We start from the raw sequence: 26,959 nt of genomic DNA on the forward strand, positions 1-26,959 counted from the left end.
TTTCTCCTAAACGTAAACACGCTGATTACATTGATTATGTTCTGGGGAAACCGCAAGCATGCGTCACGGTGCTCAAGCTCTCAAAAAATATCTTAATTTGTGCTCTGAGGATGAACGAAGGTCTTACGGGTTTGAAAGGACCTGATGGTGAGTAATTAATGACAGAATTTTAACCCTTTAAAGTACTCTCTAAGATTTTCTGCCATCGTTTAATAGGGTAATTATATTCTACATCATAATACATGTACAGAACTAACTGTCAAACGAACAAATATTCAATGCACAGCATGAAAATATCTCAACAGAAACATTTGGAATAGAACTTTTCAGTCGTGGCGTAGATTTGTAGGTCAACGCAGAATTCTAATTCCAGACATGGAATCCTATAGGAATTTCATATGGTTAAAATGGTAAAATGACATTTTGTTCTTCAATCTATATTGCTTTTTAAAACCAGCTTTCTAAAAAGTTTGGAGAACGCTCATCTCTCATGCACGTAAACTCTCGTGGTAACTGTAGTCTCATGTAGCGTGTTGGGTGACTGGTTTATCCTAGCGCCAATCTCTGTAAACTCACTTGAGAAACAACTTTGAGCACGGCACTTATTAGAAAGAGCGAGAAAGAGACTTCTGAATAGAAAAGGGTCAATGAAATGCCAGAACAGGGACAAGAAGTAAAGGTAACAGGTAAAAGAGAAGAGACACCAAAGCATTAGAAGGTCAATCATAAGAGAGCAATAAAAAGGATGGCTAACAGCAAGTTTATTTTGGTTAGGTTCATTGATACATAAAGCACGTCCTGAGGGAGTGATGAGTGAAAGATGTTGCCATAGAAAGGTGGAGGTGGGGAGGGGAAGTGGATAGGTTGAGAATTGTGGGTAGTTGTGATCCATATGAAAAGAATGAGAAGGGAGCAAAATGGAAGTTAAGGGGATCAATTACAAGTCAGCCAGCAGACTAGAGGAGAATTTAATAAGAATTATACTCTACTCCAGAGAACGTCTCATAGTAAAGTCCAGAGATAGGCAGACATAACACCCAAAAGACCCCATATTATAAGCAGCTCCAATGCAACGTGGTAGGCATTATGAACCTTTTTTTAGTTACTTTGAAATGAGAAAAAAAGGCACAATGAATTTCAACTCATTCTTTATCTTTAATATGCACAAGAGTTGAAAAAAAAAAAATACTGATGAGCCACCTTAAAGAGAAATTCAGTTCTAAAATTTATAAAAACATACAAACAATCAGAGGCCAAAATGCGATCTGTCGCTTTTTAGATCATTTTTTTTCTTTAGCAAGTAAAAATCTTGCAACAAGCAATAAGCTTGTATCCATTTCTGATACAAGACAAAACTTCTTTAAAGTGGCTCGTTTTCTAGTTGTCTAGATAAGTTCATGAATTTCAAACCTGTTTTTTCTTTTTGTTCAACAATTATGGCTAATTCAAAAATTATCAGGGCTGCCTTCAGCTTTCTTACTGTCTTTTTCAGCAGTTTGCGGCCCAAACATAACTACTTTAGTTTAAATGCAATTTTTTCCCATACATCCCTTTACAAGTTAATGCACAGGGAAAAGAAGAAAAAAAAAAAACATCCAGTCATAACAGTAAGAAAGCCCATTTTCCAAATAATGGCAATCATTTGCCATTACAAAATGAAAGTTAAACCAAAACTGAACAAACAAACAAAAAAAAAAAAAATTACCCCTATTGGCTGTAAATCAATAATCACAACGTTATTATTGTTCTGTAGCATCCCAACAACGTCTAGTGCACCTAAGTGTGGTAGCTTCGCATTATATACCTAAACAAGAAATATACTTTTATTTTAGTTGGTACAATTAGGTTTTGTAGCAAGTGAAATAGGATTAAAAACCGACTAAACAAAAAAAGAACCACAATGTCATGGATCTCCTTTCCCCATTGCTTGTATAGTCAAAATTAAGCGAACATCGCTCTCCACTTACATTAAGCAATAAAACGGGAAAACCAAAAGTGTGCGCGTAAGACTGGAAAAACTGCAAAAGCGGAAGCTTCGCTGATCAAAACAAAAAAAGAATTCACTATCCAATCACTGTTGCAAAGTTTCATGTGGTTTTGTCTACCAAGTGATGAAATGCACTGATTTAGTGAAAATATCCTCCAAACGGTTACAACTGGGCTTATCCCGATGAACTTATTACTATGCTTACAGACAGGAAGTAGAGAAGATGAATCCAGAAAATAAGAAGCGCTGCCAGAGCACCCTTGTTAAGCAGAAAGACCTGTTAAGGTTATCTCAAAGAACTTCCAAAGGCTGGGACGGCCCTTTAAAAGTCCTGGTCAAATTGACAAATCATGTAGGATCCTCCTTTGACATGTCCGACAGTCCCATTGCAAACCAAATAAAGATCGGCACAATGAATGTCCACTATACTATCACAGCAGAACTTCGAAAATGAGGGCGCCTGAATGCCTTAAATGAAATTTTCTCCATTCAAGTTTGTGTGATCTTCTGACGTGATTTTTTTTTCTTCTTCATTATCTTCAGTGTTTTGTAAATATCCATAATTTCAGGATGAAGAAAAAGCAAAAATTGGTGGCGGTAATTTAAGTTCTGTTTGCACACCACATATTTAGAGACACTCCCTTCCCACATTTGAATAATATTCCATGGAATAACCCATTATAGGCTAGTTCACAGATTTCGGATGAATGAGGGAGGGGGTCCAAATGGCTTAACACAGTCGAGACTGGACGTATCGAGTTGGGTGTCTGGCTGAAACTCTAAGATCATTACCAGAAATGCAACATTTTGAGGGAAGGGATTTCTTGGAAACAAAAAATCCCTGCCTTTATATTTCAGGAATAACTCTTTCGTTCATCTTCCTTGGCTGATATGATGGCTGGTACATCAACAGAAGTTCCTATTATTGTTCATGCTCACCTATGTGTGCGAGTGAGTGAAAAAGAGCAAAATATATATCCTTTTTTTTTCTTCTTTTCTCGTTTTGTTTTTTGGCAACTGCAGTTTAATGAGTCTTGTTCTTTTTTTTCTTCCATGTCTTGAGGTCGTTGAGATCCATCCGTATTTTGAGTGGCGTTGAGACTCAGATCCTTCAGTGCTAGTTTCTTCTGTGTGAGTGAGTGTCGTTTCTGAGCATGATGATTGGTTGGTTTTTCTGGTTAGTGAGTGGTTGGTTGATGATGGGTCAGTAGGTGGCAGGGGTTGAGGAGCAGCTGGGAAACCCACCATTCCTAAGTTCAAAGCTCCGGTTGTCTAGAACTTGAACTCCTTGGTTTGTAGGTTGGAGGATGGATCAAAGTTAAATGTGCCTCCCTGGGTGGCCTCAGGAATCAGGCTGGGGTCCTCATCAATCTAGAAACAGAACCAGACATTACTAACCAGATATCTACTCATAATTCAAATCTAGACAGAACCACCAACAAATGGGGCTTTCACACCACGTAATTATAGGAACTAGCCAGCATTGGTGGTTCCTAGAGAACCAGTTTCCCACCTGGGCCATTTTCCTGGTTGCATTCACACTGGCAGCAGGAACTCTGAATTTACAACTCATATTTACAAACGTCAACAACCGGTAAATGGAGAACGCCATGATCGAAAGTTTTTTTTTGTGTGTCGTGGGTTTTGTGATAATGGAGGTGGAATGTAAGCACACAATTTACGCTTGAAAGAGCACAAAAATCTGACTAAATCTCCTATGAAAACTTGCGTTGTGACAAATCATTGAGGCTACTCTGAAGTACAATGAATTTATTTCCCCCAAACCGAGTTCCTAGAACTAAAACCTTTCCTAGTTCTTGCGGTTACTTCCGCCAATACTTCTAGAAACTATGAAAAGGTTCCTTGGGTGCGAAAGCCCCAATTACGTCCACAAGCAACAACACATTAGTGCATCAAGCACTATACAGAGAAACATGCCAAGAACCAAGAGATTGTGACTCACATCGTCTCCTGAAAAGTACTGATCGATGATCTCAAATGCAAGTTTATAGATGTCCTCATTTTCATGCTGCTGTAGGTTCTCGATTTTTTCCAATCCTGAAATACAGAAGCAAGATTATTACTGCTAATCTTTTTTTTTTATTATTCTATAAAACAAGTAAAACATCGGTGAATGTGCATGTTTGATAATTCTGGCCTAATCTACAGATCATTTATCAAAACACAACCAAAAGAGACGGTCTAAATATGAAGGACTACCCATTTCTATACTTAATGCATTACCTCCACACTCTTCAATGATCTCAGCAATTGTGCTGGCTTCCTCCCCAGCCATGATGAGGATGTTTTTCAGTCCATCGAGAACCACCTGGACCACCTGAGAGTCTTTCACTGACAACAGGTTGCAGAAGGGCGGGATCACGTTTTGCTGCACTAAGTACTCCACCTGCCAATCACATCAAGGTAACCAATGAAAAAGCTAGAAAAGAAAAGTAGCTTGGAATCAGAAATTCATCTGGAATGGTTCATACCTGATCCTTTCTTCCACTTATTGTCAAGTTGCTAATGGCCCATGCAGCCTCCTTCTGTGTTCCAAAATCACCCTGTTTAGAAAAACACATTAAAGATCAAGCACTGTTTATTGGAGTGTCTTATATCTTCAAAGAGTCAAGATTCAAGCTCTAGAATTTTCTTCTTCTGAACAGATTATTAATAGTGAAATAATCCTAATATTTCTAGATTTTTAAAATTTTCAAAGAAAATATGAGTGTTTTATTTCGATTCTAGGCTGTTGTGGGTGGTTACTTATTGGCCCAAGTCAAATAAGACCTAACATTAAATACCTATGATATTCTGATCACCAGACATTGCTTGGATTTAAAAGAATTTCAACTTGAAAATTTAAAGCAAATTTTAAATAAGATGAATAAGATATATAAAAAAGCATTTTCACTATTAGTCTCAAGACTTCAGACCCCATATTATATATACTGTTACAAGTACTCTAAATCTGTAATTAAAAGCTATAATGAATGCTAAAATGAAAGTGCAAAATGGAAAAGTGGATGTACAGTAGGCTGCACGGATAACATCTTACCTTGGCAAGCTGGTGAATGATCATGGGTATGAGACCAGCATCTATTACAGCCTGCACCTGCTGCTGGTTACCTGCTGTTATATTGGACAGGAACCACACTGCCTCCTGCAGGGAACAACAGACACATCACAGATGAGTGAGATTTCTGGACTCATTTATGAAATTAGACAAGTAAATGTTTGGGTTTCATCATCTTGTCTGTCTCACCTTGTTGATCTTCTCTTTGGGGTGTGTGAGCAGGTTGGGAAAGTGAGAGAGGACATCACAGTTGAGCACCACCTGAGTCTGCTCATCCGTCCCTGTTACAATGTTCCCCACCGCTCTCAGCGCCGCAGTCTGAGCAGAGGATACACAAACACTTTTAAAAAAATGGCTTTGTGTTGTTTTTAATGTATAGAAATGGTATTATTTTTACCTGAACTTTGACCTCTTGGTGGCTGAGCAGTGGAACAAGGAAGGGGACGACACCTGAGTCTATTACCATCTGAATCTGCTCATTACCTCCATCTGTCAGATAGGACAGAGCCCACACTGTGTCTACCAGAATCTAGAGGAAGGAGGAGATTTGAGTGTTTAAACTGTGAACACAGACTCAGTTTCTATCATTCATTACACAGCTCTCTGACTGTGTTGTAACACTGAGGGGTTAAATTGACCATTTTTCTTCTTTTTTAGAGGATATAATTCAAAGAAAAGAAATAAAAATAAAATTTTATGTTAATGTACTTATTTGATAAGAAGCTGTATAATAATTGAGAAAAAATGTCAGCTGATCATTATTGCAAAATAATTCCCTCAAGGCAATAGAATACCCTTATTTGTGCAATAACAACTAAAGAATAATGTAAATCAGCCAGTTAAGTAACTAAATCCAAATTTACGACATTATGCAATTAAGAGCAACACTTATAAAAATGTTTATATTTTGTACTTACATTTATATCTGTATGATATATGAGTACACAAAGGGCAGGAAGAATCTGTGAGCGAAAAAAAGAGAATTTTAGAAATTAATATTTTAGTTTAAACCACCAGACTGAGAGAATAAGCAAACAGCATGTAAACATGAAATCAGCTGTAGGACAAGAGAATATTCATTAGGCCTGCCATTTATGAAACAGTTGTTACACACACACACACACACACACACACACACACACACAATAACACAGAGTGAGAACACAGTCCAATGATTTCTTCGCAGCAGGAGGTACAATATGTTCCTTTCAGCTCAAAGCTACACCTCCACATTACAGACAAGAGGAGAAAAGAAAAATGAGAGAAAATATTGGCATGTCGATTACACAGCATAATATCTGCACAGACTGAACAGATACTACGTTTAAAAGGAGAGACACTTCAGACAATTGAGAGGGCGAGTCTAAAGAAGAAAAATTCTTGACACATAATATCTTGCACACTCTTTAAGATATTGTGACATAGTGGCGGCTTGGCAGGGGAGGCCCAGCTTCCCCAAAATTTTGAGGTGAAAATGGGAAGAGGATGATGTAATGTTAATAAAATTCACAATTCATTTCAATTCATGTCTCAGAATGTGTATTTTTCTCAGGGGGAGAGCTGAGCTCTCATGTCTTTGTTGGTAAAAAACAAACAAACAAAAAAAAATATTTATCCTATCAGCATCGCATGTTCACTTTCAGCCCTGAGGAGTGTTGAGAAAAGAAACCTCGCAGGGGTATATCAACCAATCATCATAGAGATGTAAATTACGTGATATTAATTTGAATGTTTCTCGCTGCGCTGATAATGTACCAAGTACTTATGAGTAGTGATATTGAATATTTGATCGCCAACAGATTTACCAAGCTGTCATTCAAACAGTATATATACAAATTAAAAATAAAGGGAGAACACCCCTAAGCTGGATATAGGCTCAAGTTACAGCAGTCGGCTTTTAAGAAGGGATGGATGTTTGCTTCAAGGTAAGTGAAATTATATTATCTTGCTTTATGTGAGTCGTTTTCTTTACGTTTTCTGACTAAAAGCAAACAAAAAGCCATTTTAAAGTGGTTAAGCAAATAATAATTATAATAACCAAAACAATTAGTGTGCCTCCTCTATTTTAAAACCCACGAGCCGCCACTGTCCCTAATAGTGATACTTTACTGGATTAAATGCCAGTTTATAAAGTCCTTTTTACATTACATTTTATGAGGTGCTTCTTTCAATAATTGTGTACATACATACATACAATACATACATCACTCAAACAACAGACTTTGCTTTACAATATTCAACTGAACAATTCATAGATTCATTTTACTCAGTACACACACACACACTCACCTCTTGTACTGTTTCCATAGGTGGGGGTGGGTCTTTGTTTCGGCACAGGTTGACAATGACCCAGGTAACATTTCTCAAGAAGGTTATGGGGATGGAAGGATTAATAAACGACAAGAGAGGTTTGACCACGCCGAGCGAGATAACGTAATCTCGACACTGAGGCCCATCACCTGCACAGGGCCCATAAAACAAACATGGGTTAAGTTCTGATGATCATCCCAACTGGTACACCTTTCAAAATATGGAACAGCATTTTGGGGACAAATGTAAAGTTTACATTTTAAAGACAACTTCTTGAAGAAAATCAAATGTAGTGGCTACAGTCAAGAATATGGTAAAGACCATTTGTGCCAAAAGCAAAACAAAAAAAGATCTATTCACATCATGAGCAAAATAAATTTGTTGAACTGAACAAAAAGCGAATATACTCCTATACTATAGGTGGCGCATTGCAAGTACAGCTTTGAAGGTTTGGGAACCTTCAAAATTAAATAAAAGTGAATAAATAAAAAAGGTAAAAAAAAAAAAAATATTTCTTTGGTGTTTAATGTTGGTTGAACAAACAGTTTGCAATGCGTTAACGCCACCAATATGCATGTAGCAGCTGCTCAAGGCATGACATCCAAAAGTTTTACATATTACTGCTCAGTGAGTTTTTGTTGCCAGGAGTATGAAAAAAGGTCAAACTTACCCCCTCACTGGTTTCAATTTAAATTCTTGTTCTAATTTTTTCTCACTTTTAGTTACAAAATTCAGAGGCAGTAACAGTGTGAGGACATTTCACAGTTACTCACCAATGATGTTTCCCAGCGCCCACACGGCCTGCTCACACACATTCTGATGAGGAGAGTGGAGAAGTCTCAAAAACAATGGGACAGCATCTACAGAGACAGAGAGAGAGAAAATGAGAGGAGAACATACAGCATTCAGCTATACACAGAACGGATGAAGTCAAAACAGGCTGATCCAGTAGAGGAACGCCTGTCTAAACAACGTACTGGATTTGACCACTGCCTGAGTCTGCGCAGACGTCCCTGATGCAATGTTGGTCAAAGCCCAGGCAGCTTCAAACTGCAATGATGGACTGATGAAGAAAGAGAGAGACAAGTAAGTTGTTGGTGGGTAAACAACACTTTGCTTCTGACCACTCTGAATTTAGAGTGACCTTCTGTGATACTCTGACTTGGGCTCCGCAAGACTTTCCCACAGGATTCTGTGTTTGTAGCCAGAACTGACCTTTAAAAGCATTTTTTTTATTATTATTATTATTAAAGTACACAAACAGAGTAAGAGTTCTTGGCTGATTTCGAGTCAGACATGACCAAAAATAATGAGTCACACACAGAGTGTACCCACACCTATTGTCCAATGCATTATAATTACTTTTCCAGTAATTTGTGAACAAAAGGATAAAAGTTTTAACATTTATTATATAGATGTTGAAAAGGTGGATTTTCATTTGTGTATCAGGTACCAATCTTTATTTACCCTCATAGTTATGCATTTAAAAGGTGCTGCTTGTGTGTAACACACACACCCTTTGAATAGAAGAATTTCGGCAAGTTGTTTTTGAAAGAAGTCTCTTTTGCTCTCCAATGCTACATTTATTTGATCAAAATACTGCAAAAACATTAAAATTCTGAAACATTACTACAATTTAAAATGTCTTTTTATTATTATTATTATTATTATTATTATTATTATTATTATTATACTTTTTAAATGTATTTTATTCCTGTGATGGCAAAGCTTTTAGCATCATTCTAATATGCTGATTTGGAAACATTTCCTATTATTATCAACATTGAAAACAGTTAATATTAGAATGCTAAATATTTTTGTTGAAACCACAAAATCTTGTAACATTTTACATTTTGATAAATATAATGCATCTGTGTAGAATTCATTTCTTTAAAAAATTAAATAAATCTTACCGAGTCCAAATTTTTGAATGGTAGAGCATGATGAACAGCTCTTAAGGATCACAGTCCACTCTGACCATCTCACCTGAGGAGCTCTGTCCATCTAACATGCACCCTCTCTCATCCCTTACCGTTTTCCCTCATACACTTTATACCAGCACTTAAGACAACATTCGTACACAAACAGCACAATTAAAGGATCCATTAATTAAGTTTAGAATAATTTCACTCAGTGCCATGTAGTCACTCACTTGTCATCCCTCTCCAGGCATTTGACTAAGATTGGAAGGATTCCACATTTTATCAAGTCGTCTATGGGTGGATTTCGGTCACTTGAGAGCAATTTTCTGTAAGGACAGAAATGAGAAAAACAGCCATCTTTCAGCACTCAAAATACATGCCAGCAGTGTTAATGCAATTTATTTCAAAGAGACCAATCCAGCCAAAAATATTTAATTATATTTAATTACAAGCATAATTAAAAGAGTATGCCAATTTTCTGTTTTGTGTTAGGGTTTTCACATTCAGCTGATTAACTATTTCAGCTCTATCTAAATATTAACATATGAACTATTAAAATACATAACATCAAAATTTTACATTTATTAATGACATTCAACAAGGAATGAAATTAGTGCAGGTCTTAAACTTTGCTTCTTTAGATTCACATTTACTGAGAAATCATGTACATAAACACCAGCAATGTGTATTAAGAAAGTAAAAAGAGTCAAGGTTATGAAAGATGTTTTTAGAAGGCATTGTGTAACAAATGCAAATCCTTTCGTATACATATCGCAACACTTTACCTGGCTGCTTGCACTGCACTGAGCTGCACCACTGCATTGTCACTAGTGGCATTCTGTAGTGAAAAAGATGAGAAATGGAGAATGAGAAGAAGGGGCCACTCACAGCCACACACACTCAATCTGTGAAGTTCACCCTCTGAATCGGTTATTTATCAGTTATTTATTAGTTAATGCCTCTCTTACCACTACCCTTTAACATCAACACATGCTAGAATATTACCTGTAAGATGGCATCTAGCGTTACATTTTGCTGAGGAGAAAATGGAGAGAAAAGTTTAGACAAACTATATAAATGAAAATGGAAGATATGGAGTGAGATGAAATGAGAAGAAAGCCTCTTACCCCTTTGAAATCAGAGTCCACATCAGAGTCTTCCAGACTCTCTTCCTGTGGAACATTTCGTTTCTTCAGCAGATGCTCGTCTCTTTTGTTCTGTACGGATTGAGAAATCTAATAAATACCAGGTTCTCTGTGATAACTTGTTGCACTTAATAAATGCATCATGAGATCATGCAGATCTAAACAAATACAAACCTATCTGAGATTTTACAGACTCAATGCATTTGAAGAAATCAGAAAACACATCATTTTCATGTGTTGATTAATGTCATGCAGGCCTATATTTAACAAAGGATTATTTGATTTCATGGTCGTTAAAAATAAACAGGCTGCTTTTTCTGCTGTATCTTCAAGACATCAGACTTTGTCCTTAATACAGTGGATCAGAATGAAATGATTTTATGTTTTAACCTTTCTAAATATAAACATCAGCTGCTCGTTTTTTTAACACTGAGAAGAAACTGCAGAGTTGAAGGTGCTACACACAGTCAGACAGCTTTTTTTAAATGTTGATGGTTGTTCTGCATCTCAAGTAGTTGCGGAAAGATCAGATATGTTGACAAATTATTGTGGACAGTTATGGGCTAATATTTCAGTTTTTGGTTAGATTTCGAAGTCTAACAGTTTCAGTCACTCTAGCAGCTTAGTCTGAATATCTGTTTTTTAAACAGGAAATATTTCATGTTTTACTCAATCTTCTATTTTCTCATGATATCGCCTCTTAATGGAATATTTTGCTGCTGATGTCAATGAAATAGAATTCAACAGCACAATAACCAAACCCTTGAAAAAAGGCAACTGACGAAATGGAACACAAAGTAACTTCTGGTTCTACGCAGTGTGAGAAAAATAATGTAAGTGAGCAGTCTGTGACTCTAATGTTGGAGCAAACAGGAATGCAAAGAGGAATGTCTCGCTCACAAACACACACAGAGCAGTACAGCAGAATTCTGTCCGATTCCTCTGGGCTGACAGTGTAACTGCCTAATATGGACAGGACTTGCTGTGTCACCCAATCCAGCACCATATGAATCAACAACATCAAGGCTGTAGGACTAAACTTCTGCTCCACATCAACCCTGGCCTTGTAGATCAACAACAGGGGATTTCTTCTCAGACGCGACACAAAGCATTCTGGTATCCATTTGTACTAATGGACTTTGTCATAGCCTCCAGGCAACTTTGCTTCTGGTGATGACATACTACATTCTCAAGCAGGGATCTGTTACAGTTTTTTAATAGATGTAGAAACCCACAAAAGCACAAATAGTTCTAGCAAGGTTCTGAGTTCCTTGCCAACAGGAAGAGATATATGTGTGACAAGGGAAGCCCCTCATGACAACCCTTCTTGGGGTGGAGCCAGCCAGGGGCACCGTGACCATGGATGGCGTGACCCAAATACTGCAAGCGCAAACAGATCTCCAACAGAAACAGGTCACCGGACAAGAGAACAAAGCCATGAGAAGGCTTCAACAGAAAGACATTATGTTGTTGTTTTATAATCTGCATATATAAAAAAAAATCTATTTATATTTCTATTGTACAGTCAACTTTTCAATCTGTTTAATTCGTTTGAAATAAACACTTTCCAAATACCAAATGCATTTAAATATTTGTTTTCATGCAATCACCACCTGCTTGAGTCTACTATAATGCATGAAGATACCCACACAATCGCATCATCTCACACACAACACTGCAACTGCAAATAAATTCTCAGAGTGACGTCAAGAGATTTTCACAAGGTGGGTCTGTTAGCAGGACTGCAAGTCACATCTTAAAAATTATACTGGGTGAATGATATGAGAAACTGGGCATTCGAATATGTACTGAAGAGTTCACTGGCAAAATAAATTACAGGCTACATTGTAAAAACACTTTATTTAGGCATTATTAGGCTAGTTCAAGAGAACTGAAACAATTATAAACGGCAATATTTTTGTTGTTGATAAATCAGAGATCATTTTGATTAATATATTTTAAATGATGCGTCAGTGACTACAAGTTCACAGATCATTTCATACCATTTTAGAGCAAAATAACACTTGTAAATATTGCCAAAAAAAAAAAAAGACAAATATCAAGATATAATTGTTTTAGCTTTACAGCCCAGCCCTAAATGAGACTGAGAAACTATTCAGCACTATTTAGGCAGTAAATCCAAATCTTAAGTACGCACTGAATCACCACAATAAACAGAGCTTAATGTTGTCGCTGAGAGTGCACATAGTTATTTAGGAATGGAAAAAACCTAAAGAGGATGAGAATCCAATGTTCTAAGTCTAGTTTATTTCATCCAGCATTCTCTGATGAGTCACATGTATTGCATCAGAATGCAATGTTAAGCTGCACACTGTAGCTTTATTACCTCCATCCAGAGGAAACTGCAACTGAACAGTGAATATGCATATACACCTGTAACTATCACAGACCTCACATTTATTGTGAACTTACCTTTCTCAGTTCTACCGTCACTTCATTGCGATGTCTTCGCATCGTCTGAAAAACAAAGAAAGAAATAGATGAGCTAACTACAGTACAACATATCTAATGTATAAATAGTGACACAAATGAAAAAAATTCTAAGATAACTGCTAAAATTTAACATTTTATGAAGAAAAGGCGCCCTTGCGTTGCCAGAGCATTATGGGTGGTTGCCAGATTAATATTTTGGTTTAGCCGTTTACTCAAATCCACAAGTGATTCATTTACACACTGTAATATTGAATGGGCTGTAACGACTGAAACAAAATGCAACATTAATGGCAACTAAAGTCTGGCCACTCCAACAGAACAAAGAGGCAACCAACTGTGGTAACCATGGTGACAGCAGAACCCAGCTGTCACTCACTCCTCCATTTAGACAATCACATTTTGTGACCATTCTATTAGAACTGTTGCCTAAAACCCAATAGAACACACGCCTGCAGCAGACATGTCTGGAGCAACAAACACATCAAAGCCACCCATTTTTCTTCCTAATTTTTATATGGCTACATCCAAGTGTAAAATTCACTTTTGCATGTTGTTTGAACATAAATGTGTGTTGCTAGTGTGTGTACACAACAACCCTATAGTGATAAAAATACACCTGCCCCCTTTTTTTTTTATCCTCAAAAATCTTAGGCAGCGTCTAAAAACAAGCCGTCCACAGAATCCGTAAAGTGTGGTGTCCATGTGAAAGCATGTACGTGATGGAGATTTACCGCTGATTACAGAACCGGCTTTTCTGACAAGATGCACATTAAATATCACATGCGATTTATCATGCAGCCCTAACTGGGTCATATTATCCAGTACTATATAACAATAAATATAAACTATATTATTATACAGTAATATAGTTTTTGTATATTACGCTGCTGTCACTTAATACAGATCTAATATAAACATGCAATTTCTTTCCCAGCAATTTAACTTCACAGATATAAACCGACTGTGTTTTTGTAACTTGTGTGTTTTTAACATAAACTTGTATATATTAAGTTTAAGCGCAATAGGACATGAAAGAGAACATGGTTTAGTACTCGCATAACAAGTGATAGCCACTTTCTGTGTGCATGCTTCGGATGTGTGTGCTCAGAAAACGCTATATCAGAAGTTTAAACTTATATGGTTTTTAAACGCATGATTTCAGTGCGACAGACATGATAATCAAAAACCAAACAGAAGTTTTTTTTGGCAGAGTATCCGAGGTATGAACTGTAAAAGCACAGCCCTATTCTGGAAAAGGGGGCGGGGAGCAGCACCTCATTTGCATTTAAATATACATGCACAAAAACAGTGTGTTTCTGCTTCCATTCAAAATAGGCATTTTCAAAATGATATAAATTATCTGTGGGGTATTTTGAGCTGAAACCTCACAGATACATTCTGGGGACACCTGAGACTTAAATTACATATTGTAAAAAGGGACATAATAGCTGCCCTTTAAGTATTGGTTGCTGATTGGCTTTTGAGATGTGGGCGTTGCACTCAAAAGTAGATGTAGATGCAGATGCACATAAGTTTGTGGGGCGGAGATTACGCAAACTAAATGACTGGTTTATTTGTTTATTTATTTCCATAACAGCATCTATGGCTGTTGGCATTGCAAGATTCATGTATTTTAAAGAAACAAATAGTAGCAACTAAATGATTGGTGTACTCCCTACATACATTAGAAAGAAGTCTGTTTTCACTGGAAGACCCAGTAATGACAATATCATTAAACATTAAAGTCTAATTCATAAAACAAAATTAAATATGCATGGACATGCATATAATATGAATTAAGAAATAGGGTGCAATAGGGTGAATTCTCATTTTATGCTGACTTTATTGCAAAAGATGGACAGACCATCCATTAGAAGTAGTTCTACATCATTATTTAAATAATATTTTGAAATATAACTTCAATGGGACATAGAAGGAAAAAGAAAAACATCTTCAGCCAACGATGTAAAGACTGCATTTGCTGTGTGGTGGGGATGGTGGGACGGATCAGATTTGATCTTGTGACTGGGGATCCTAGTTCATGTTACAGCAAACCCATACAGTGCCTTATGCAATCCAAAAGCCATGGAGGGGGGGAAGCAAGGGGATGTTGAAGCAAAGCGAACCGACAAACAAGAAAGGGAAACAGAAAAGGTTTATTTCCTAATGACGTTTAAAATATATGAGGACGTCAGAGCATGATGGGATACGCAAAGAAAGAGTTCATTTTGTGCATTTGGCACATATTTTAAATCATAGTGACTAAGAGTGCATTGCGCAGAAAACTATTTCAATTAATGCCAGATTCAATCTTGTTTCACCTGCAAAAGCATCATGGCTCAAAGTTGAACACTAGGTTACACTAGGTCACATCTCAGCCCATTTCAGGAAACCAAATAAAAGCAAGCAATTCTCAGCACAGAGTGGATTCCTGGAGTTTCAACATGAATGGAATTTTAGCAGCGCATGCGATATGTGTGAGTCACAGCAGAATGACAGGAGGGCAGAGCCGAGAGGAAGCACTCCAGGAGTCAGCGGAGCGGTGCATCGCCGGTGACATGACAGCTTGGCACTCTAGAGATCAGCATAATGACACAGTATGTGTGCATGTGCTTGTCTGGTTGCCAGCGTGGTCTGAGGACATGCTGTCTCACTGCTGTTAGGTCCACGACATACTAATAAATAACCTGACCGCATAATAGCCACAAACATCAGGCATGACTCATTTTAGACTATGCAGCTCGCAACAACAAGGATTTGTGTTCGATTCCAAGGGAAAACACATACTGATAAAATGTTTATCTTGAATGCAACTGTAAGTTGCTTTAAGATAAATGTGTAAATATTATACAAATTACCTGCACACGATTTAGCTAAAGCATCTGGAAAATGCAAAACAGCAGGATGTAGGCTTACTGAGGGAAGGACTTCAAGTAATTCAGTATGGATAGGTTGATAATCTTTATTTTAATGATCTCAATATTGAGTCGTAAATCCCAAGATCGATCTTTTACTCTAGGCTAGGGCTGCACGATTAATCGCATGCATTTGTTTGAGTCAATGATTAGCGGTAAAACAAAACAGTTTACTACTGAAAGCATATTCTGTTCATAATTGAGATTATTGAACTCCCGTTGCATTTGAAACAGGTGACGATATTTACCGCTAACACTTTAACCACGGAACCGGCTTTACTGATGAGACACGCATGACAAATGCATGCGATTAATTGTTTATCCCTGTTATATTTTTTCTTTGTTAGTTTTGATAAGAAAAAGGTCTCAGCTTTCAAATCCTGTCACTTTCAATCACAAAATCACCAAATGATGTAGCAGTGGATGATCATCTCTCTTCCTCTTTACTATTAGCTATAGCATGAAATAAACATCAGAAGGTGTGTTGAAACAGAACCACTTACTGACATGTCTGTGTAAATACAATAAAGTAACAGCTTGAAAACAAAAAGTTGCAATAAAAAATAACTATAGAGGTCAATTTTTCTAAATATATGCACTATATTCCATATTAACGTATAGTCATGTCTTAATGTTTGTTTGAACAATGGACTGGAGTAGAAACAATTACATCACTAAACATAAAAATTTCCTTATGTGCAACTTAAATGTTTGCATACAACAAGTGTTAATTATTTATAAAAAATAAATAGCAATTTAATTTAATAGTTTTGACTCTTTTGCAAATGTAAAACTTTAATATCACAATAACGTACCAACTGACAGGGTTCTGTGTAGTTTACATGTATAATATAGAGATTTTTTTTCCTTAAAATAAATTGACGTACTGCAACGGAAATATATCTAAATGAATCAACAATGAATTTTGAATAAAGAGCTCATGAATGCAAATCAAATTGAGAAATCTGTCAACACTCAGCCCTTATAATCCAATCACAAAGGTTTTTTTTTAATATTGTGCAAATTTTAACATGAACTCATTGATCTTTGTATAAAGAGAATGTGTGATATATGTCAGACTAATCAAACGTCTTTGTTTCTTTTTCCACAGCCACTTAGCAAATGCAAAACACAAAACCACTTGTTACTCTCTTGGTTAGCCACGATTACATCCTTGTTATGGGCTAAATCTAGCAGCTAATGAGTCAAAGTACCCCACAGTTCCACAGTCCGTTGCTGGCCACATCAAACAGGTCAGCTGAGCCACTGTGCATGAGCCCTTCGCTCTTATAGGAACACAAGATGAGAAATCTGAATCTGGTTTGCAAATTCCGGGAATAGCTGCAGAAGGGCGACAGCTTTGCCGGCCTCATCCAAAGCCATGTGAGGCACAGCAGCACCCTACAGTTCCAGTCAATTCACACCGTTAATCTTGAAGGAGGCCTCTGGGGTTACTCGCATGAGCCCACGGCAGATGATGATAATGATGTCTAGTATCAACAGGGTATGAGAGGAAATGAGTTCATTATAAATGTGATCGCTGCACCTTAACTTTTATACTTCTCATTTGAAAGTGATTTTGAACGCTCATTACAGTGGTCCCTGGTTTAGAGCTGGTGTTTGATGAGATAGCTGCTATGTTTCAATTTAACTGCCTGCGTTTGGTTATAGATATCAATTCAATTTTATTTCTATAGTCCTTTTCACAATACACATTTTTTTCAAAGTAGCAAGAGAAAATCATGATGTTTAATATTTTAATGATTTTAGGGTAAATTGGCAGATTAGAAAAGAGCAATAATACATAATTTGTGTGATATAAACAATCAAGCAGTTGAGATTTACTATATAGTATATTGTTTTACATAAATATGTATGCAGTTAAAAGTACTAGCCTATATATCCAACTTTATATATAGAGCTGGCTGATAATATAGTTAAATATTCAAAGACAAACAATGGAGCACTTGATATTTGCTAAATATTTAGTTTTAAGTGAGTGTGCTTCATGTTTCTGGATAAAATTGGATATACTTATATAACCAACTTAATACATAGAGCTGTGCAGTAATATAGTTTACATTTTGTGAATCAAGCAGTTGGCATTCGCTATTTAGTGCTTTACATGACTGTAATTTATGTAAAGACAAAGTTGGATGCATTATATATATATATATATATATATATATATATATATATATATATATATATTATACATATATATATACACACATACACACACACACACACACACACATACATATATATGTATATATATATATATATATATATATATATATATATATATATATAGTTTTCTTTTTGTGACGATTAAACAATCTAGCAAGGCAAGATTTGCTATATAGCTTATCTCACTTTATGCGAGTAGGTACGTGGATAAATCTGGATATAATATTATTCCAACTTTATATAGTGGGAAGATAATATAGAGATTATAAATTTGGTGTAGTCACAAGCCTATTTTGTGAAGTCTATCACTGCCATGGTAAGTGATGAATATAAATGACCTGGTTTAAAATTTCAATATCACATCACCCACCCCCGAGGAGATAATTGAAAGGCATGTCATAAAACTTAAACATAGTATAAAAATTACATTATATCTTTAGTCGCCTAGTGTTGAAGCCAACAATGGCAAAAAAACCTCCAATGCTGCATTACATAATCTACCATTTACTGCACAACCTGGCTTGCTAGTATTTCTAGGTCGCCTTGTTACAGCCTCCACTGGGGTATGCAGTCAGGAGCACGGTCTCCCTTCCAGTTTGTAGGCAATAAAACCATGTTTCTTTAGCTCTGGTGTTTCTACAGCTGATGCCTAGATGCTAACAGCCACACCAAAGGGCAATCTGACTGAAGAGGAAAAGATGTGAAGCAATGACATCTTTATTAAAACACCACAAACAGCTCTAATCAATGAACGTCTACTAAAATCAACTACAACAGGCTTGTCAACCTGGGGTGACTAAACGAGCAATAAAGAGGTCAGATGTTGAGGTATGACTGGCCATTAGTTCAGTTCTGGAGAGCTTGCTAAAGCCGGTGTTAACACACCTGTCTCTGTCGCATATATCGCATGTATCCCATTATGTGATAATATTTAGGGTGTTTATCTTCTATACATGAATGTTAAAAGTATGGGTACGAAAAAACACGAATAAACGGGCTGCTAGGCGATTAATCTGCCGCCTGCTAACAAGTTAGCTGTTAGCACAAATGCTAACACTTTAAATCTGCATGTTTTGGCGTAATTTAAAATGAAAAATTAACTGCTGAACCACTAAACCAGCTTAATTAACAACCCCGTCTTGATGTCCCACGACTAAATAATGCGCTATACCAACACAAACTCGTGTATAAGCCGCGATGAGCTGGTGAATATTGAAGGCAAATCTGTTTAAAGAGGCCTCTATCTAGGCCGCGCCCGCTCCGCATGATGCTCTTGCTGAACCCATAAACACCCGCTCCGATCCGACACCATAAAACCAGAACCACAGAGACTCGGGAGGAGGAAACTGAACTGAAATAAAACCCAGAGTCCAAGGTCTCTGGTGGACTTACCTCCACATCTCGCCCCTTGTTTTTAAAGCTCTTAATGCGATGGTTTTCCAAGCCGGCGTTCTCGGCCATGGCTCTGTGTGTATGTGTGTGTGTCTGTAGTCCCGACCGACGGGCGGAGCGGGGGGTGTAGCGCGGTCCGATTCGTCATTGAATCGTTCATCTGAGTCGGCTCTTTTAATGAACCGGTTCACGAGTCACGACTCATTGAACCTTAAAGGGGTCATACGATGCAATTTCAAGTTTTCCCTTCTCTTTGGAGTGTTACAAGCTGTTCGTGAATAGAGATGATCCCTAAAGTTGCAAAGACTAAAGTCTCAAACCCAAAGAGATATTCTTTATAAAAGTTAAGACTCGTCCACGCCCTCCTAAAACGAGTCGTTTAAACACGCCCCCACATGTCTACATCACAACGTGGGAAGATTTGCATAACGCCACCCAAATATTCATGGGAAAAAAAAGGCGTGACTTTATTGTTGCTGCCGCCTTGTTGTGAAGACGCTTTGTGTTTCGTTGCGAAAGCAAAAATACTTTGTTTGGCCTTCCAAAAGAGGACATGACTACAAATCAGTGGTTAAAGGGATAGTTCACCCAAAAATGAAAATTTTATGTTTATCTGCTTACCCCCAGGGCATCCAAGATGTAGGTGACTCTGTTTCTTCAGTAAAACATAAATTATTATTTTTTAGCTCCAGTCCTTGCCGTCTCTCAGTCTAAAATGCTTGTCAATGGTCACAGAATCTATGAGAGAGAAAAAAACATGCACAGAAAATCCAAATTATACCCTGCGGCTCGTGACGATACATTGATGTGTAAAGACACAAAATGATCGGTCTGTGTAAGAAACTGAACAGTATTTATATAGTTTTTTAACCTCTGATTCACGCAATGTCCGAACTGTTAGAACTCTTGTGTACGCGCTTCACAGCAGCCTGCATCATCTTTTTCTTGTGGCTTGATGGTGGATCACAGACTTATAAGTGCATTACCGCCACTTACAAGCATTGTAGACTGAGAGACTGCAACGCCTGAAGTTAAAAAAATCATAATTTGTGTTCTGAAGAAATAAAGTCACCTACATCTTGGATGCCCTGGGGGTAAGCAGATAAACATCAAATTTTTATTTTTGGGTGAACTATCACTTTAAGTAGTATTTACAACACTGTTCCAGAACTGTTCAACCCAAATATTCAGATGTGTGCAGCGCATTTTATGAAGAACTGTTTCCTGCTTCTCGAACAAATGCCTCGTTCATAATGGGTTTTAATATTTTTGTCTTGTCGTTCTGACACGGCATGACAGTATGGTAAGGAGCATAACATTTCCGTCACACGCTTGAGGTATTCAGCCAATCACAACACACTAGATAGCTGGCCAATCAGCGTACACCTCGCTTTTCAGAACGATGAGCTTGGTAAAAATCAACGCATTTCAGAAAAGCGAGGGATAGAAGAGACTCAACAATGTACAGTATGTGGAAAATAATGTGTTTTTTTTTTAACCTTAAACCGCATAAACACATTTCATTACACCAAATACACAAAATAATTTGCTTTTTAGCAAAATCATATGACCCCTTTAATTTTTGTAAATATACTAGTCACCATTTGAAGTGGATCGAAACCTTTCATCAAAGTTGTCCTAAAACCAAAATGCGTTCTTGTCCTAGGACAACTATTATTAACTTTTTTAATCGCTTCAAATATTGACTGTATATTGTACTGGATAAGGAAATTATGGAAGCCCATTTCCACCACAAAAAAGATAATTCTGACTTTTTTCCTCGCAATTCTGACTCACAACTGCGAGTTATAAAGGCAGAATTGCGAGATATAAACTCACAATTCCGAGTTAATCTAAAAATTGTGACTTTTTTCACAGTATTGCGAGTTTATATCTCGTAATTTTGACTTTTTTCAGAATTGCAATTCTCTCAAGTTATTTGCCTGAGTCAGAATTGTGATAGGCTGCAATTCTGAGAACATAGTCTTTTTCCCACCTCAAAATTGGAATTTACAACTCGCAATTTCAAGTTTATATCTCATAATTCTCAGAAATGTCAGAGTTGCGAGATATAAACTCGCAATACCGAGAAGAAGAAAAAAGTCAGAATTGCGAGATTAATCACAGCAATAACCTTATTTATTTATTTATTTATTTATTTTATTCAGTGGCGGAAATGGGCTTCCGTATAGGAAATGTTTAGGCTATGTGCTGATTGTATGTTTTATCAACACGCATACGAACGTTTTATTTTTTCATTCGAGTGTCATTTTTATTAAAACAAAAATCAGCCAACAGAATTTTAGTTTTGTTTTTTTGTATATGCAAATCATACTTCTAAATCACTTTATGCACTTTTGAGCTGAATCAAACATGCAACAAATTGAACGGGATACGTGAAATTGCTTATTAATACTTCTGAATAAAAAACGGTGATAACATATGCATTTACGTATTGATTTATTTTAACTTTTTTTAGACAGATAATATGCCAATGAGTTTTTAAAAATTGCTGGATCGTTTTTTTGGACTGCTTCATCTTGGGAAAGGTCCGAATCGCGGAAATGAGTCGGACTTCCCAGCGCTATCATGATAAAAGGTGCAGTGATTCTGCAGTGAAACATTATTGGAGTTAGGCGAGGTGTTTCATTGGACCCGTTCTGTAGATTTGCGTCATTGTGCGTAGACTACAGATTGCGCAAGTTTGCTCAGCTGACAGGATACGTACGCCAGTAATTTACGTAAAGATACGTCACCGCGCAGTACAGTGCGCTCTCGAGATGACAGTCGATAAGTACAATTTCACATTTTTATAACAACAGGAACATGTTTAAGTCTTAAACTATGGTAAGGTAAATACAAAGTCTTTATGAACAAATGACAAAACTAAAATATTTATTACTAAAGACACAAGACACAAATAAGACCTGTCAAATAAGAACATACAACAATAACATCATATATTTCGATACTTATTAATTTATTAAAAAACAGTTGTCTGATCATTTGCAATAATTCATAATTAAAGAACACAGACAATCATTTGTTTTTCAGGTCAAATTATAAAATATTTAAGGTAAATAACCTTTACACTTATTCTATTGTATCTCTCACATTTAATATATTAGTTACACTAACCTGCAATAAGACATAATGTATATCAACAGCAACATAATATGGAAAATACAACCAAACATAAACTCCATGAAATTTATATTTTTGTAGAGCTTGTATAAATCCAAGTCATCATGATGTATATGGTGTGTGCAGGTGCAGATCATACATCAGACAGACAACAATGAAATCAAAAAGAGCTTTGACAGTATTTTGAATCAGTATCAGCTTTTCAGGTCAGCATCAGTTTGTTCTCTTGAAATGCATAAAGTATAAATTCATGATTGTCAGCTGTAATATGTCACTCCATTATAACCCATTTTTGTCTTCAAACCAGCCTTTACACAAAAATCCATGTTCACAACAGCACCATGTTAATACTGTACATCAGTAAATGCAGTGTTTGATGAAGTGTAAATTAAAGATGTATGTTCTGAATAAACCTTTGAGATCAGTGCACAGATCATTAATGCACAGATGATATAACAGAGTTCATCTGAAATACATAGGATGACTTTTTAAAGTAGAAATGGCCAGATATTTGTCAGTTTTACACGAGTCAAAATCACAGATGACATTATTTCAACTTCCTTCAGTAGGCTGAGCCACACAATCGTCAAGAGTTCAGACATAACCATAGCACTTCAATTCCTGGCTGTGGAGTACATTTCTTTAGTGTATATACAGCACGTCATGAACTTTAGAAGATCTGTTGCTCAAACAGAATCTTCTGGTATCCTTGGGGTGGAGGATGGTAGAAGTCACTGAATTGGCAATCCAATATTGCACTATCGTCAACTGTGAGGGACAAGACGAAGGTATACAAGCTCAGATGTGTTAATTAACAATAAATTCTACTTAAAAATATACTTATTTTTAGGTAATTCTTAGGCAACTCAATTTGCAAAATCATTTAAGAAAATAATGTTTATAGACTTTATATTATAACCTAATGCGACTCTTAAACAAACCAAAAAATTTTTGCAATTCCTGCTATTTTATTCATCAAAAAAAAAAGAAAAAAAAAAAGAGCAGAAGTGTACTAATTCATAAAATGGTGGGGAAAAAAATTATAGTAGAATAAGACAGAGGTATAAATACTGTGCAACACTGGAAACAGAACATTAAAACACTATGACTGTCATCTCTATGCAGTTCATCACTAATTATGGGTTAACAGGAGGAAAAAAGGCAATTTTGTAATTGTGTTACTAAGTAACAGAGCAATTCTTGTCTCAACTGCACTGGCAGCCAAAGATGTTAGTGATTAGTAATAGTTATTAAAACATTTTTAATAATACTCCAAAATACTTACCATAAACTACAGGATAAACAGTTCCTCTAATGCCTGATGCTGGACAGTTCATATTCTTCCCATTTAGGTACAAATTCAGCTCCACATGGTCATACGTAACACCCTACACACACACACACAAAAAAAGAGCGAAAACAGATACATGAAGCTAATACACTGAAAATGAACCACTGCTTTCAAGAAAACTCTGATAGCTCCTGTCAGCATACATATTAGTGCTAAGAGGTTTCCATCTTACAGATAACCCAGTAAACTCCGTATGAAATTACAGTCAGGTGGTACACCAAAATAAAGTTCACAACGAAACTCCAGTATTTAATGAGTCTGCAATGATACAGTTAAGAACCCTTGTTATTATAAGCAGCAAATCCCACATGCAATCCTCTCAGTCCAAAATGCCTTTACCGAGCACACACAAATAGATTTATTTACCAGCAAATCCCATATTAATTCAATGCCACCAAGACTCACCACAATGTCTCCTTCCTGCGGTAAGCTGTTTGCAGGTAATCGGTTCTTTTCTTCATTGTTGTGGTACACGGTGCCATCTTGCCGGAGCACGAGGCTGCGAGGGTCTCTACCCATAGGGATCTGATTCAGATTTGCTTTCTGTGTTGCCACTCCTACTCCCCAGACACCTGCAATGGCCAAAGTTCACAGCAGTCACACCTAATGATGACTAAAACAAACTGTTGACTAATTTGTCTTGCTTGCACACATCACCTCTTACCCGTGGACTGAATCTTGAACTCAAAGTAGCTCTTGTTTTGATGGAGAGGGGCGTTTGCAATGCAACCACCAGTTCCACATATACGTCTTCCACTCTTCACAATGACAACATCAGTACCTGAAATATCATGGGGAAATTATCCATTTAGCACATACTTAATTAACTGCATAACAGAGACCAAAATATTTTACTACCGTTTTTGTCTGCTTCATGACGTTCTGAAATTGTGCTCTTTTTTTTCATTAATCCTACATGCTCTACATTTTGTGTTATTTTACTATTGTTTATTAAGCCACCATCCCTCATCCTATTGAATTATATACAAGTCATTACAGACGACAAACTCAAATAACTGTAAATGCACTTGTTATGCCAAGTCTGACAGCAGTGAAATGATCATAACACTTACTGTATGGCGACAAAGGCACTTCTTTTTGAAGAAGGACAACTTTGTTTATCATATCGTCAGACTCAAACTCTTTTCCGTGAATATATAATGTGTCTGAAATGTCAGATCGCAACACTTACCCATGTGATGAGTGTCCAGCTGAACCGTGGGCATTTCCTTCAGTGTTACGTGGCCCCTGTTATTATCGCCACAACAGCCGAAACAACATGAAACCAAAGCCGCCATAACAGTATTTCTTTCACAATAATATCCTTAATATTAAATAACGTGGCTACGTTCTATTTAGTTGCTATATGATGTTTTTTGTGTGTGCTACAAATCATCGGAGGTCATTTTTATTCTCTCTACATGTACGCTAACAGGATATGACGTTTTTTTCCTCAAATGTTTTCCCCATATTATTATTTCCAGGATAGCTCAATGGCGACCTCTAGTGAGCAAAAGACGAGTTTGCAATAAGAATTAATAAATTATGACGAACGATCCCTTAATAGGTAAACTTAAAGGGAATGTTCATCCCAAAATGAAAATGCTGTAATCATTTGCTCACCCTCAAGTTGCTCCAAACCTGTATTCATTTATTTCAGCTGTTGAACACACAATAATATATTTTGAATAATGTGTGCAACCAAAAAGTGGACGGTAGACATTGACTTCCATAGTATGGGGGAAAAATACTCTGGAAGTCAATGGCTAACATCAACTTATTGGTTACCAACCTTCTTCAAAATATCTTCTTATGTGTTCAGCAAAAGAAATAAACTCATTCAGGTTTGGAACGACACGAGGATGAGTAAATGATGACAGCATTTTCATTTCAGGGTGAACTATCCCTTTAAATTCATAAAACTGACAACCGAATTATTACCACACCAATAATGTCACTTAATCGGCAGCTAATTTTGGCCTTGTTGTCTTTGGGAGACAACAGCAGTTTGTCAACTATCATAGCGTATAACATGAAGAAAGTTTGATACAAAATTCTACTGGATTTAACTTTATGTGTACAAGCTTGGATAGGTGTACGATCGATGTGACCTTAAAAGCTTTTAACCTGCTCTGTGGCACTCAGTTACAGCTGTGGAGGTTTGCATAGCAACAACCTCACCGCTCAAAGTAAGGGGGGGTCTATATCTGACCAACCTCTTTCAAAAACGAAAATATACATTTACTTCTGTTCATATATTTTCCCGCCCTCATATCAAAGACACGTTAAAACAAACATTCTGCAAGACGCCTGTTCGTCACTTGTAAATACGTCACTTCGACATTAACTTTCGTTTGCCGTTTTTGAAGTTCGCTGGTGTTGAAATCTGCACAGCAACAAGCGCCATGATTGCGTTTTCCGAGTTCCCTGGTAACTGGCGCGCGCGGTTTCTATCCAATAAAAGAGCGGGTGATGTGTTCGCAGTTACGCGGTGGAACCGTTTTACCCAACATCCCTACTTTTCATAGGATTATTACATTATTGTAAAAAACGTTTATTTTGACTGACATCACCTTCTTGTCCTTTTGGGGTAACTAGTAAGCAGATATCGAGGTAAATGGACCAAAAGAAGGTAAAGTAGGCAGTGTTTCATCATGGTCTTCATGTCGATCTTTTTTTTTTTTTTTAAATTCTGATTTAGCTTAAGCTAGTTTAATAATTCGTACATAGACGCTATCCTGTAATGGCAAGAGAGCGTTTTAATGTACTGCTACTTTTTGTACAGGGTACAGACTTGTACTAACTTCACCGGATTCGCATGTTTTGATTTTGAGATGCAGGTGATGACATGTGAGGTGATGTTATATAGCGAGGTCTGTTTGCTTTCTCAGTATAAACTAGTTTAGAAACAGCGACGAGATGATGATCATGAGCGCACTTATCTTCTTGCCTTTTGAATGATAACAAAACCGTTATTTCCAGAACTGCCCAATCAGATTTCACCAGAGATCTGCGCGTTGCTCAGCTGTGACCCGCCAAATGGTGTTTCTGTGGAAATTACCGGGTATAATCT

At 36.8% G+C, this 26,959-nt stretch overlaps 2 protein-coding genes across 2 annotated transcripts; both read right to left on the minus strand.

The window, feature by feature from the left end:
* Positions 1-949: 949 nt before the first annotated feature.
* kpna3 (karyopherin alpha 3 (importin alpha 4)) lies at positions 950-19,543 on the minus strand. The gene is made up of 17 exons (XM_019109501.2): positions 19,392-19,543; positions 12,874-12,918; positions 10,423-10,512; positions 10,301-10,330; positions 10,081-10,133; positions 9,526-9,621; positions 8,351-8,436; positions 8,147-8,233; positions 7,353-7,522; positions 5,981-6,025; positions 5,461-5,592; positions 5,253-5,381; positions 5,046-5,150; positions 4,480-4,551; positions 4,232-4,394; positions 3,951-4,045; positions 950-3,358 (listed from the first exon to the last, which is right to left on the minus strand). Exons 1-17 carry the CDS (start codon positions 19,458-19,460, stop codon positions 3,260-3,262), a joined length of 1,566 nt encoding a protein of 521 aa, XP_018965046.1. The 5' UTR covers positions 19,461-19,543; the 3' UTR covers positions 950-3,259.
* A 2,145-nt stretch (positions 19,544-21,688) lies between these two features.
* On the minus strand, positions 21,689-25,513 carry spryd7a (SPRY domain containing 7a). Its single transcript, XM_019109628.2, has 5 exons — positions 25,079-25,513; positions 24,551-24,667; positions 24,292-24,458; positions 23,821-23,923; positions 21,689-23,303 (listed from the first exon to the last, which is right to left on the minus strand). Exons 1-5 carry the CDS (start codon positions 25,182-25,184, stop codon positions 23,206-23,208), a joined length of 591 nt encoding a protein of 196 aa, XP_018965173.1. The 5' UTR covers positions 25,185-25,513; the 3' UTR covers positions 21,689-23,205.
* Between the last annotated feature and the right edge of the window lie 1,446 nt (positions 25,514-26,959).

Source organism: Cyprinus carpio, chromosome B1 (genome assembly GCF_018340385.1).
Source record: "Cyprinus carpio isolate SPL01 chromosome B1, ASM1834038v1, whole genome shotgun sequence".
Taxonomy (NCBI): Eukaryota; Metazoa; Chordata; class Actinopteri; order Cypriniformes; family Cyprinidae; genus Cyprinus; species Cyprinus carpio.

What these genes read in the sequence shown, in the direction of transcription:
- kpna3 (XM_019109501.2), bottom strand. Translation starts at nt 19,460, where the DNA reads ATGGCCGAGAACGCCGGCTTGGAAAACCATCGCATTAAGAGCTTTAAA. An exon ending in TGACGGTAGAACTGAGAAAG is followed by an intron (nt 10,513 to 12,873) that starts GTAAGTTCACAA and finishes CAATCCGTACAG; the next exon opens with AACAAAAGAGACGAGCATCT. An exon ending in TGCCTGGAGAGGGATGACAA is followed by an intron (nt 8,437 to 9,525) that starts GTGAGTGACTAC and finishes TTTCTTCATCAG; the next exon opens with TCCATCATTGCAGTTTGAAG.
- spryd7a (XM_019109628.2), bottom strand. Translation starts at nt 25,184, where the DNA reads ATGGCGGCTTTGGTTTCATGTTGTTTCGGCTGTTGTGGCGATAATAAC. An exon ending in GCTGGACACTCATCACATGG is followed by an intron (nt 24,668 to 25,078) that starts GTAAGTGTTGCG and finishes ATGATATTTCAG; the next exon opens with GTACTGATGTTGTCATTGTG. An exon ending in CGCAGGAAGGAGACATTGTG is followed by an intron (nt 23,924 to 24,291) that starts GTGAGTCTTGGT and finishes GTGTGTGTGTAG; the next exon opens with GGTGTTACGTATGACCATGT.